The sequence below is a fragment of the Lithobates pipiens genome, unplaced genomic scaffold, assembly GCF_037356315.1.
Source record: "Lithobates pipiens isolate NorthernLeopardFrog02 unplaced genomic scaffold, aLitPip1_a1.2 Scaffold_13, whole genome shotgun sequence".
Lineage (NCBI taxonomy): Eukaryota > Metazoa > Chordata > Amphibia > Anura > Ranidae > Lithobates > Lithobates pipiens.
Window position 1 is genome coordinate 463,723,933 of NW_027507718.1, and position 14,624 is coordinate 463,738,556.

General features: G+C 44.5%; 1 protein-coding gene across 4 annotated transcripts in view; it reads right to left on the minus strand.

The window, feature by feature from the left end:
- The window catches only part of AFAP1 (actin filament associated protein 1), a 210,743-nt gene extending 196,918 nt beyond the window's left edge, over nucleotides 1-13,825 (minus strand). For 2 of the 4 annotated variants that reach the window (XM_077477843.1, XM_077477841.1), the window contains exon 1: nucleotides 13,628-13,825. In XM_077477843.1, the coding sequence (XP_077333969.1) occupies nucleotides 13,628-13,646 (19 nt within the window). In that variant the 5' untranslated portion in view covers nucleotides 13,647-13,825. The remainder of the gene's footprint in view (nucleotides 1-13,627) is intronic. The other 2 variants (XM_077477845.1, XM_077477844.1) reach the window with 1 other exon arrangement.
- Nucleotides 13,826-14,624: the final 799 nt, after the last annotated feature.

Below are 14,624 nucleotides of genomic sequence, written 5' to 3' on the forward strand. Positions count from 1 at the left end.
GAACAGTCCGCCCGTGTGTTTGCGGCCTTAGAACCGACATAAAGAATGCCTTGGTTGTAGAGTCCTGGTTATACTAAAACTGGCTATACACTAGTAGATGTGCGAATGAACATTCATACACAAATTCTCAGTACATTCTAAACTTGATAAATGTTGTTTGAAAGTGCTTCAAAATATGGTTTGCTTTTAACATTTTATTTTAGAACGAATGGTATTTCCCCAAACAAAAACCACATTTTGTTTGTTTCAAGAAAAAATTTCCATCCTGCTCCTTCGAATTTTCTCATCATTGTGGTCAAAAATTACCATCAATTTGACCCCACTTATAGAAAAAAAAAAAAAAAAACGTTCTTAAAACAGAAAATCTCAAATAAAAATGTTTTACTAGAGTATGGCCAGGATAAGGATCAGCTTAGCAGAGAGCAGTCACAAGTGTACAGACTCCACAATATTCCTCCCCAAGTGTACAGACGCCACAATATTCCTCATTGTACAAACAAACTGCACCAGGATGGATCCTGTGTTGTTTCAGCAGTGCACATTTCTGGATTAAGATGCTTATCGTGCCTTGCAGACAGCCGTAATAACACTCCCCATTGTTCCTCATTCCCAGTCTTGCCTTTAGGCAGGTGATTTCTCCTCTGGGTTGAAGGTTAAACTCTTTTCACTGCCATTCCTTCCCAAACCACCCTCCGATCATTGAATTACAGAAACTGGAGCCTTCAACGTCTAGGAGTGCATTTGCAGGACCAGGCAGACACAGACTGATTTCAAGTATAGCCCTCAACCATGATGAAAAAGGGTGCAGGTGCTGTGCCAGTCAGACCAAAAGGACTAGGGCCTAGTGACATTGCCTTGGCCTGAAACCAGTTTTCAGCTTGTGAAATAAATGATCAGAATCACGGTGGCTAAAGTGGATGACATTGTGCCCTGTTGAACTGGGGGTCTTGGGTTCAAGCTAGGTCACCATCTGTAAACTGGTCAACGTCTGCATGCATGTCATAAGGGCCATCAAAGCCTTTCAAAATCAAGATGATATATTAAAAAGGGAACGTGTAAGAAATATAGGAGTTGTCATTCCCAACTACGTTGTAGAGGACCTCCACCAAATACGCATATTGTGAGTCCCAATTTTACCACAGGCCAGCCTTTCTCAACTTTTTTACCCCAGAGGAACCCTTGTAATAAATGTTAGTTCCCTGGGATTCACTTCTAAAAAGGAGTTCATCGGGGGGTCATAATGCCCCCCCTCCCCTTAGGGCTCATTTACACTTGATTCAAAACATGGCTTTATTAAAGCTCTCTGAACGCTAGTCAAAGCCCCGTCACTAAATAAAATGGTTAGCTTACAGTCCTGATTACACTTTGCTATTGTTCTGCTTCAAAAAATGATTCACCATGTCGCTTTAGTGGTGCTTCAAAGCCTTTATAGAAGTCTATGACAAAGCTCGCTTAAAGCACCTGCAGCTTTTTGGCTCATGTACACAGGACATTCAAAAAACAACAGCACTGCTGCCAGTAAAAAGCAGCTGTAAAAATTAGCTTTTAGACGCATTTTTGACTAGCGCTTATGCACACTCTTTGTCGTTAGCATTTTTTGGACGTTTTTACAGTAAAACACAGCCTCTAAAATGTAAAAATGCCTAAAAACACCAGAAGCGGCTAAATGCAGCTAAAAGCTTGTTACCGCGTTTAGAAGCATTTTTTGTGTTTCAAACACCCTCTGCTCCTGGACACACTGGTAGGTGTTTTTTTTTTACTGCCAATAAATGCTTATGCCTCCAGACTCCTCTGAAAGTTTATGTGTGCATGGACACATAGGCTAATACGGAGGAGAGTTCAGAGCGGTAAAAAAGCAGCCGCAAAAACATCCCGTGTGCATGAGCCCTAATGCCGCGTACATACGATCGGACTATCTGGCGGACCAGAGTCCAGGGGACAATCCGCCCATCTGTGTGCTAGTCCGCCGGACTTTTGAAATGAACGGACTTGCCCACACACGGAGAAAAGCCCGTTCATTTTGAACGCAGCTCCAGGTAGACTTAACTAGCAAAGGAAGTCAATGTTGCCGCCTCCATCGCCGAGATTGACACCGCACGAGCCCCGTCGCCTGGTATGGGATCAAAGGGGAAGCCCTACGCCGAAAAAAACAGCGCGGGGGTCCCCCCAAAGTCCATAGCAGACCCTTATCAAGCAGGTAGCCCGGCCGGTCAGGCCTATGGCCCCCCCACCCCAAAGCACCTTGTCCCCATGTTGATGAGGACAAGGGCCTCTTCCCGATAACCATGGCCGTTGGTTGTCGTGTCTGCAGGCGGGGGGCTTATCGGAATCCGGGAGCCCCCTTTAATAAGGGGGCGCCAGATACCGGCCCACCACCCTATGTGAATGAGTATGGGGTACATTGTACCCCTACCCATTCACCTGGTGAAAAAAAGTGTAAATAAAAAGACACAAACACAAGTTTTTAAAATAATTTATTAGACAGCTCCGGTGGTCTTCCATCTTGGGGGTCTTCTCGCCGGACTCCTCCACTATCTTCTGCTCTTTTACTAGCAGAAGAGCCTGGCTTTCTTCTTCGTCGCTGCCGTCTGGGGCTCTTCTTCTGACTTCGGGGTCTTGTCCTGCTCTTCGATTCTTCTGCCAGGCCTCCGCTATCTTCTTATAGCTCTTTTACTAGCTTTGGCCCAGTCTTCTGTCGTTTTCTCTTCTTTTCTTCTCCCTTGCGATGTTGACACAACAATCTCTCTGGCCCCAATGGCAGGGACATGTTGTGCGGCGACTTATATAAGGACAAGGGACGGGGGTCACTGGGTGATGTCACATGGTGACCCCGCCCCTTATGATGTCACAGTCCCGGAGGATGCAGGGACTGTGACATCATAAGGGGAGGGCTCACTGTGTGACATCACCCAGTGACCCCGCCCCTTGTCCCTATATAAGTCGCTGCACAACGCGTCCCTGCCTTTGCGGCCAGAGAGAGCGTTGAGTCAACATCGCAAGGAAGAAGAGAAGAAAAAGAAGAGAAGAAGTCAACAGCGACAGAAGACCGGGCCAACGCTAGTAAAAGAGCTATAAGAAGATAGCGGAAGCCCGGCAGAAGAAACGAAAAGGGGGACAAGACCCCCGAAGAGCGGTACAAGACCCCGAAGTTGGAAGAAGACCCCCAGACGGCGGTGGCGAAGAAGAAAGCCGGGCTCCTCCACTAGTAAAAGTGCAGAAGATAGCGGAGGAGTCCAGCGAGAAGACCCCCAAGACGGGAGGCCACCGGAGCTGTCTAATAAATTCTTTTAAAAACTTATGTTGTGTTTTTTTTATTTATACTTTTTTCACCAGGAGAATGGGTAGGTGTACAATTTACAGCATACACATTCACATAAGGTAGGGGGCCGGTATCTGGGGGCCCCCTTATTAAAGGGAGATGTATGGGGTGGGGCCACTCTCCTTGGGGGCTCCTTGTGTGAATGGACACACAGAGCTGCTAATTGGAAACAGGCCTGCTTGGATGCCCCCATTGCAAGCTGCTTGCTGTGGGGGAACCTGGCAGGAGGGAGGAGACAGGAGCACATGTGTGGGGCCCAAGAAGAGAAGGATCCGGGCTGCCCTTTTGCAAAACCATTACACAGAGCAGGCAAGTATAACATGTTTTATTAAAAAAATAAAAATAAAAAAAATAAAAGCAGACAATCAATTTAAGGGGGGTGATTAGGAGGGAGTAATAATGTGACTCAACTGCGTGTTCATGGTATGGGTAAACCACCATCCCCAAGTGTAAATGAAGCCTAAAACTGTTGCAAGACTTTTATGCATTGGCAGCTGGACATTTTAAAGGGACCATACTGCCAGGAAAGTGTAAATTCCTGACCAGATTCCAGAATCAATATGATAATATAGAAAGCACCAAGGGGGTGCAAAATATGTTGGGTATATTTGGGTAAATGTTGGGTAATATTTGCTAATTAAGGATCTTTTACTTCATCCCAGAGAAAAGGGAATAATGCATTACCTGGAGCAAAATGGTACATCTCCGGAGGGCTCAGATGTGTAGTGATCATTTAATTGGACAATACGAGTAGAAATTAATGAGAAATCAACCCATACATGGCCAAATGAATGCTCTGTGGAGTAGGCTGGCACGGTATGAATAACAGGTACTAAATAAATAATAGAATCAAAGAATAAAAGACATAATAATGCTATAAAACAACAACGTGCATATAAACAAACACTCAATGAAATATTCAGCACACACTACTACACCCCAGGCGGCAGTAGGCCTCCGGTATTAAGGGGGATGTTGTGATTTCGTTCAGCTGATCCTCTCAGTTGGCAGTGATGGACTTTCATTGTCCTGAAGACAGTCACAACCCGACAAGACCCTAAGGGATGACATATGTTAGTGTGGGAATAATGGCCTATCCTATATTACCATATGGATCAGCCCATGAATTAGTTAGTTGTTCAACTCTAATGGCCACAGAAACTTAATCAGCTATAATTATATAATATATATATATATATACATATATACACACACACACACACACACACACACACACATATATACACATATATACACACATACATATACATACACACACACACACACACACACACACACACACACACTGCATTTACATAATTTTTATTGCATCTGCAAATTTGGATTTCACTCTTGTCCCTGTACCTTTTGTCCCCCTCCAGACTCATGTGCTGCATTAACACATAGCAGCTGGCACAGTGCATTGACATTCATTCACAATGCCACCTCGACACACAACAGAAACCAATGCACCTGGCATGTGACAGGTACACTTCACTACAAAAGAGGGTCATGTCCGGTTCTAAATAAATGATATGCATAATGCCGCATGAAATACAGCCTTTTAATGAGCATCCATTTAAAGTGGTTGTAAACCCTTACAAAACCACCTTTGACCTACAGGTAAGCATAGATTAAGGCTTACCTGTAGGTCCAAGAAATATCTCCTAAACCTACATGGTTTAGCACTGAGCGTGCCGCTGTTAATGGCAATATGCCGCGAGTGGCGGCTCCCGTGCGCATGCCCGAGAGTGACGTCATCGCGGCTCTGTCAAATGACAGCGCCGGAGCAGCGAGACCCACCAGGAAGATGGAGGCTCCGTACACAATGGGACAGCGGTGACTTCGCTGGCTCCTGTGTCAGGTAAGTGACACATAAAGGACTACTATGCAATGCATAGTAGTCCATTATGCTTTACCTTTGCAGGGAATCAAAGAGGAAGTAAACCTATCAGGGTTTACTTCCTCTTTAACACTCTTCAATGGATCAAATCATAAGGGACCCTTAACCACTCAAGGACCGAGCCTCTTTCTGAGATTTGTTATTTACAAGTTAAAAACTTTTTTTTTTTTTTTTTTTTGCTAGACTATTACTTAGAAAATAAATAAATAATATATAATGTTTGGGGGTACTAACACCCTAGGGAATAAAATGGCAGTCGTTGCAATACTTTCTGTCACACCGTATTTGTGCAGCGGTCTTACAAGCGCACTTTTTTGGTAAAAAATACACTTTATGAATTTAAAAATAAGACAACTTATGTCTTAATCCCAATTTATTTTTAGATTGTGAAAGATAAGCTTACGCCGAGTAAATTGATACCCAACATGTCACGCTTCAAAATTGTGCCCGCTCGTGGAATGGCGACAAACTTTTACCCTTAAAAATCTCCATAGGCAACGTTTAAAAAAAAATAAAAATCTACAGGTTGCATGTTTTGAGGTACAGAGAAGGTCTATAGCTAGAATTATTGCTCTCGCTCTACTGATCGCTAGCTGCTGCCATAACAACAATATTCTTCTTAAAAGTACCAACGTATAATGAAGGTGGGCGATCCGGGATTGTTTAAAAAGACCCAGTCACCAGACCATTAATTTCAACAAAAGATTATGGTATTTACCTGTAAACATCCAAAAGCCCAGAGACTGTCACTGGGTGCTGTCATCTTGGATGTGATGTCAGCAGCCCCAGCAGTACCTCGATTGAAACTATATAGCCCTGGTGCCCAACCTGTGGCCCAAGGGCTGCATGCAGCCCTTTGTTATATGATGTGTAGCCCTTGGTACTGAGCAGTCTATAGTGAGAACATTGATTAGGGTAATAGCATTGATCTCTACTAGCCTCATGTAACATGTTCTCAGTTTCATATTGCCTTCTGCAGCATATTCACAGCCTCTATTAGGTCTGCAGTTTCAGATAGTCCTCTCAAGCATCATAAAATATTGAACATTAAGTGTGGCCCTTTGGTGATCACAGGGGCTACAGTTAAGTATTCCCCTTTGCCGCTTCCACAGCTGCTACATAAATGGTAGGGAAGGAAGAAGTAGAGGAGCTGGGCCAGCACAGATAGTAATTAGACCCTTCCAGAAGAGGAGAGGGCTATGATAAGCAAGGTGTGGGTAGCCTTCACTAGAGAATTGACTCTTTTAAAAAAAGTGGAAGTAGTTCGAAGCACATTTCAAGTCAATAAAAAGTCAATTCCGAAAAGGAAAAGCGGTCCGAGTACAGTATTGATTTTCTGTACTTTTAAGCTGGCAGAGCAGAGACCGGCCATATACTTTAATCAGTCTTTGGCCGTTCCCATATGAGGGACATCAGCTGCAGCGGTGGTGATCAGCGTATTCTGAAAGCAGAGTCCCCACTGTCACAATACAATGGCACAGCTGGGAGGAAAAAAAAACAAAAAACAATCCTTGTACAGCCAGCTGTACCAGAAATTTTCTGAGTTGGTGACAAGGTCTCTTTATGGGAGACAGCTGTTAGAATATACAATGCTACACTAGATTAGCAAAAGTATTGGGACACCTGCCTTTACACACATGACCTTTAATGGCATCCCAGTCTTAGTCCGTAGGGTTCAATATTGAGTTGGCCCACCCTTTGCAGCTATAACAGCTTCAACTCTTCTGGGAAGGCTGTCCACAAGGTTTAGGAGTGTGTCTATGGGAATGTTTGAACATTCTTCCAGAAGCGCATGGACAGGCACTGATACTGGACAAGAAGGCCTGGCTTGCAGTCTCCACTCTAATTCATCTCAAAGGTGTTCTATCAGATTAAGGTCAGGACTTTGTGCAGGCCAGTCAAGTTTCTCCAATCCAAACTCGCTCACCCATGTCTTTATGGACCTTGCTTTGTGCACTGGTGCAAATCATTTGGTGGAGGGGGGTTTATGGTGTGGGGTTGTTTTTCAGGGGTTGGGGTTGGGGTTGGGCTTAGCCTCTTAGTTCCAGTGAAGGGAACTCTTAAGGCGTCAGCATACCAAGACATTTTGGACAATTTCATGCTCTGAACTATGTAGGAACAGTTTGTGGATGGCCCCTTCCTGTCCCAACATGACTGTGCATGTCATGCATAATCGTTAATAATTAAAATAGCGATCTTTTTCCCTTCCCGATCTTCAAAACAGCATGTCACGATTCCTTTTTAAAGTGCAGAGAGTTCTCACAGCTGGAAAAAAAAAAAAATAAGAATCCAGGCAGCCTGCCAAGTTTAATGATAACATGCAATAAGTAGAGACAAAGTATCTTTTTGTTCTTTCATCAAAGGAAAGAACTCCTGCGTGTAAATGGAGGAAGTTTAACCATTTAAAGACCAAACCTTTTCTGACATTTGCTGCTTACAAGTAAAAAGTATTATTTTCTGCTAGAAAATTGCTTGGAACACCCAAACATGAATATTTTTATATATATATATATATATATATATATATATATATATATATATATATATATTTTTTTTTTTTTTTTTTTTTTTTTTTAAAGACCCTAGAGAATAAAATGGTGGTTTTTGCAATATTTTCTATCAGACAGTATTTTTACAGAACAATTTTGTTTTTAAAAATGCACTTTAATTCATAAAAAATAAAAAATAAAAAAAACACTCTATACAGTAAAGTTAGCCCCCTTTTTTTTTTTCTTGTATAATGTGAAATAAGATGTTACACTGCTAGAATCGTGATCTTTATTCTAAGCAAAACAATCGTGATTCTCATTTTAGCCAAAATCGTGCAGCACTACTGAGCACCAGTGCACAAAGCTAGGTCCATACAAATCCATGGATAAGCGAGTTTGGGGTGGAGAAACTGGGCTGGTCTGCAGACTCCTGACCTCATCCCCATAGAAAACCTTTGTGATGATTTATTAGACATTCCCACAGACACACTCATAAATCTTGTGGATGACCTTCCCAGAAGAGTAGAAGAGTTGAATCTGTTATAGCTGCAAAGGGTGGGCCAACTCAATATTGAACCCTACAGACTAAGACTGGGATGCCATTAAAATTCATGTGCGTGTAAAGGCCCAATACTTTTGACAATATTAGCGTATGTCTCTATGATATCATTCCATAGGTTACAGCAGTGGATGTCAACTTATGAACCAAAGAAGGCCTCAAATGACATCAAAGGGTCACTGTTCATTATATACAATTCTCGAGGGGACTGTCAGAAACTGCAGACCTAATAGAGGAAATGGGGGTCAGAGAGTGAGGACAGGATACATTGTTGGTTGGGGATATGCTTCAGAACATGACATGAAACTGGGAACATGCAATGTGATGTGAGGCTAGTAGAGATCAATGCTATTACCCTAATCAATGTCCCCACTACAGACTGCTGAGGTCTGAGGGCCCACATCATATACCAAAGGTTGGCACCAGTGGATTCAAGTACCAATGGTGGCTGAAGGCTGTGCACAGGAGGGCCCTAGCTAGCAAAGGGATACTGATGTAGGCCTCATTCACAAAAGCACAGAGGTCAACACACTGCCAGGAATCAGTGTAGTTGCAGTAGCCAGCAGTCCGTACATCTCATTGACAGGCTGACAGATGCTGCGGTTGTGCGCATGTAAACGCACATCCAAGCAGTTACATGGGGCTAGTAACAGATGAGTGGTCCTGGTGGTTAGGAACAGAGGAGCAGCCCTGGAGGCAGTGGTTGTAGTGTAGTGGTTAGCACTCTCGCCTAGCAGTAAAAAGGGTCGCTGGTTAAAATCCCAACCACAACACATCCTGCCTGGAGTTTGCATGTTCTCTCTGTGCATGAGCAAGCTGGAGGTGACACAGACAAACTGCAGACCCTGAATGGTGTTGTCACCCTGTGCCTGGTAATCACAATAGTGAACGAAGAGATGTGAATGTGGAATATATATGTAAAGCGCTGTGTAAATTGGTGGCACTTGATAAGCACCTGTATTAAATAAAATGAATACATTTGTAAATGTTCTGGAAGTGAACCCTTCACATGTGTGCATTTTAACAGCATCTTTAGCTTTTGGTTGAATTTCCACATTTAATGTACCACAAAGGAGCCCTGACATGTCCTTTCCTGAGACTCCACAGAAAACAAAGATGGCTGCCCCTAATAAATAACTGTTGTGAGGCACAGTGTTGAGCGGAGAATACTAATGACCAGAAATATCATTCAGCGGAAAACTCGGACAGGATAAAGCACTTTATTAAACAGCAACAATATTCTCGGCGACCAGGGTCCATGTAATGGAAGAAATGAAATGTGAGGTAAACGCAGAGGCTGCTAATAACATTAGACACCACATATTGGGTTAACCGCTTGGCTGCCAGACCTCTGCAGGACATGGCTTGGCGGCAGAGCGCCGTCACACAATTCATTCAGTTGCTGTTTTCTGGTTTGAAAGCGAGGAGAAAATTCCCACAGGAAGAAATTGAATTACGTTTTAGTGAGCTAAGGCCCAGCCTCCACCAATCAGAGGGGACGGCCGCGTTCACAGGAAAAAAAAAAAAAAAAAAACGTTACAGTGTGAGAGCAACTGAAGCCGCTCACAGAGCTGACTGTGCCAGGGAGCTGGGGCGGCACGCCGGGCGTGAAGGATGGGGGAGATAATTAGCTGCAGGCTCGTGTACAGAATCTTATGTTTACTTAAAGGAACAGTCCTTGTTCTAGGATAAGATGTCATAGTATTACAATTGTACACTGTACACCACACACACAAAATCAAGCATTAGGGCTCATTCAGAAGCAACTAAATGCCGAATATGAATGCAGAACATTATGACCACATACAAACTGTATATTTAGCTGCGTCCAGTTTGCATGTGGGCAGAACCACCGACCCAAACTGGATGCAAACTGTCTGCATCCGGTGCCGGCCAGAGCCCCCCCCCCCCAATCCCATATAACCACTGCACCGCCATCATTACTATTTTACATGGTACAAATCTGGCTGCGGCTGTACAAATGGATAATTAATTAATTTAATAATAATTTAGATGCACTCAGAATATCCAATCTCCAATCCAATCTGGACGCACAGATTTCTCTTTTGTAAAACACAGCCAAGCTGAATGCATCTAAAACGCAGGTAAACACACAGTGTGCATTAGGGTGTGTTTACACCACAATTTTGTCAGCCCATTCACTATTGCAGGGACGCACAACCATAGCTCCCAACTGTCCCTGTTTTCAAGGGACTGTCCCTGATTTGGAGCAATGTCCCTCTGTCCCTCTTTCCCCTCATGTATGCCTCATTTTGGTCTGATCCATATAGTTGTATATAAAATGCACTTTTTATCTTTCTAAAAGTGTTTTCCAGTGCTAAACCTTTCATCCAAATTCTAAATTGCTGCATTTGCAAATTTTAAAAGCCAATATAAAGGAATAGTAGTGGTATTGTGAATTTATTTAACCTTTTTTTTGGTTAACTCTCCTTTAAGGGGCTGTGGCAGGCCTGTCCTCTGCCTACATACATTTTCTAGTAGGTGTCCCTCATTCCCATCTCAAAATGTTGCGGCACAACTTGAATCGCCCAACGCCCGGGACATGTAGTTTCGGGAGTTGAGAATTTTTTTTTTCTGCATTTAGCCCATTTTGTGGGCAAGCAGCAGGGTTCACTTGTCAGGAAGAAGCATTGTGGCGGTTATGCTGCCACCCAATTGCTTCTACACATGTTGGTAAAGTGCCCCCTCCCCCGCTATGTATCCCGGGCTCCACTTGCCCATCTGCAAGTCCAAGACCGGCATAGCAGGCGCCAAAGGGTAGAGAGGAGGGAGGAGTGTGTGTCTGCTCTCCTTCCCATCTTGTTTCTGACCCAGAAGTGACCCGTATGATGTCACTTCTGGCTCCTTGTTGTCAGTGTCCATGGGCATTGCTGGTGTCCTGCCAAAAAAAAAAAAAAAAAACTGTCACTTCCGGCAATAATTGGAGATTTGGACAAGGTTGCTGTTTTCAAAGAACATCGACAGCGTATGCACTACGGTAGACGATATAATGAGTGGACATAGTCCGCCCGCTAATAACCAACAACATGGCCGCCTCCAAGGTGGCAACAACTTTTTTCCTCCTTACCCGGTGTTCTGTTTAAACAGCCAATTTGTCGTGTACCGTAGTGTGTATGCTGCCAGTGTTCTGTGAAAACAGCCAACTTGTCAAAATCTCAGATTATTGCTGCTGGAGAGTCACTGGAAGTGACATGATTGGAGATTTTAGCTAGTTTTCGGCAGGACACCAGTAAAGAACGTAATGCAGTGCGATGTGCATTGCATGCCGTTCAGTGGAGCATATAAGAGACATGCAAGGTCTTTTAGAACCGGTCACCGAAAAAAATTTAAAAAATCATCACATAGGGGACTTTTTGTCCCTTATGTGATGGAAAACATCACCCCCAAATACATGCACATACAGATGTAAAAACACATTGGGGCACCTACGCTCAATACACGTTACATATCGCCACACAAACTGGTTTCTAGGTCCAAAGCAAATTTGTCATGTTCTGCCTTATACCATTGACAATTATTATTATTATTATTATTATTATTATTATTATTATTATTATTATTATTATTCAGGATTTATATAGTGCCAACAGATTGCGTAGCGCTTTACAACATGAGGGCAGACAATACACTTACAATACAAATCAATACAAAGGGATCTGAGGACCTGCTCATTAGAGCTTACAATCTAGAAATCATTCCATACATTTAGAAACGTCCTATGAACACATGTGAATGAGGCCTAATAGAAGACATCAGAAAAATCCTCCAAACGATCGTTTTCTATACATAGCACCCTCCTCCTTTCTAGAACACCCATGATTGTAGATTGCAGAGCATACACCAATGCCATGAAGCCGCTCATACAATGACAGATGGTAAGGAAAGCAATACGAGGGATGGTGACAACGTATGACACCGCCTGCTGAGAATCACATCTGAGAAAGTCTTGAAGAACAAAGGTGGGAGATTTCCCTATTCTGAGCATTGTGCGCTCGTATTACTAAACATCATCAATACACTTCTAGATCGGGGGGGGGGGGGGCCCAACAAAATCTGCACAACATAGGAGGGTTGTTGTCACCCTATGAACACTCACAATGTATCAATGTGGAAGGTACAATGTATGAATGAAGAACGCACATGTACCCACAGGATCCAGTCTCTCATCTTTGTTCAATCATTAATAATTGTGTGTTTGAAATACCTGAGCGGCCATACATGGAATGATTTTCTATAGGATTGTATAGATGATCGATTTACTGTTTGGGGGTAACATAGAATCTGAAGATTGTTCAATACACTAAATGGTCATATGGATGTATCTAGCTTCCCCAGATCGGATTTTCCATCCAGACAGATCGGAATCATTTTGATGAAACCAATCGGCTTTGATCAGAATCGATTGATGACAGTAGAGATCTTTCTGATCATATTGTGAAGAATCGTCTGATCAGATCATTAGGTGTGTGGTTACCATTAGGCTAAATCCACACTTTGCTTCTGTGGGTGTTGTGGTAACTAACGTACGTGTGTGTGTGTGTGTGTGTGTGTGTGTGTGTGTGTGTGTGTGTGTGTGTGTATATCGTTTTCACATTGCACTAGGCGGTCCATTCAAAATGAATGGGTTGGCAGTGCAGCTCAACGTCCCTAAAAAGTCCCTGCCATCTCTTCTGGCAGCACGACGCATGTCAGTGTACTGAGCTCCAATCCATGTCTGCCCCTAAGGTGTATATAGTGTGCTGGGGTGGCAGTCATTGTAACACACCCAACCAGGGACAACGCATGGTACTGGCATCAGTGCAAGACACAGGCAGTGGGCATCAATGTCAGGTCATGTGACCCGCGCCCTACAGTCCATGACATGTCCTGTCCCTGATGTGTCATCCAATCCTCCCTGACCTCTGCCTGAATAATATCCAGTATGTGAGGATCAGTCCCTTCCAGGAACTAATGCTGGACTGTCCTGGGACTATGCTAGGACTACTACACTGGAAATAATACGGGACCATTTTAAGAATAATACTGGGACTATATTGGGACAATGCTGGGACTATATTGGGACAATGCTGGGACTATTGAAGAACTATACTCTGACAATCCTGGGACTATACTAGGACTGTACTAGAACTACATTGGGATTATGCTGGACCACCCCGGGGCTATCCTGAGAATAATACAAGGACTGTGCTGGGAATAATACAAGGACTAATAATGAGGACAGTCCTGTAGGTGATGGTGTGTAGATTGTAGACTGAGCCATGTGGTGACCCGGATGAATGTTGTCCCCCCGGGTGATCCGGGTGATGATCGGACACACCGGGGATCTCCTCGCTTACCTCTGCAGTACTTCTGCATGATTGCTCCGCTTCATCCAGCCGTCCGCCCGGGGAGGAGAGGAGGTACCGGAGAGGAGAGGAGGTCCCTGGGAGAAGAAGCGGTCCCGGAGCCGCTAACAAAGCCCGCAGATCCGGAGAGCGGAGAGACAGCTGTGATCCCAGCCCAGCAATCCTACATAGAGCCAGCATGTCCCACTCCGGCCTGGACTGACACCCCGAGTGGCCAATCACAGCCCGGCACAGCCAGGGGGCGGGCCCTCAGGAACAAAGAGGAGACAGAGGCTGACAGTCAGAGAGTGCTGTGTGTATACAAACAAAGGGGCTCTGATCTCTGACACCCATCAACCTCTACACCCTGACACCCATCACCTCTACACCCTGACACCCATCAACCTCTACACCCTGACACCCATCAACCTCTACACCCTGACACCCATCAACCTCTACACCCTGACACCCATCACCTCTACACCCTGACACCCATCAACCTCTACACCCTGACACCCATCACCTCTACACCCTGACACCCATCAACCTCTACACCCTGACACCCATCACCTCTACACCCTGACACCCATCAACCCCTACACCCTGACACCCATCACCTCTACACCCTGACACCCATCACCTCTACACCCTGACACCCATCACCTCTACACCCTGACACCCATCACCTCTACACCCTGACACCCATCAACCTCTACACCCTGACACCCATCAACCTCTACACCCTGACACCCATCAACCTCTACACCCTGACACCCATCACCTCTACACCCTGACACCCATCAACCTCTACACCCTGACACCCATCACCTCTACACCCTGACACCCATCACCTCTACACCCTGACACCCATCAACCTCTACACCCTGACACCCATCACCTCTACACCCTGACACCCATCAACCTCTACACCCTGACACCCATCACCTCTACACCCTGACACCCATCAACCTCTACACCCTGACACCCATCACCTCTACACCCTGACACC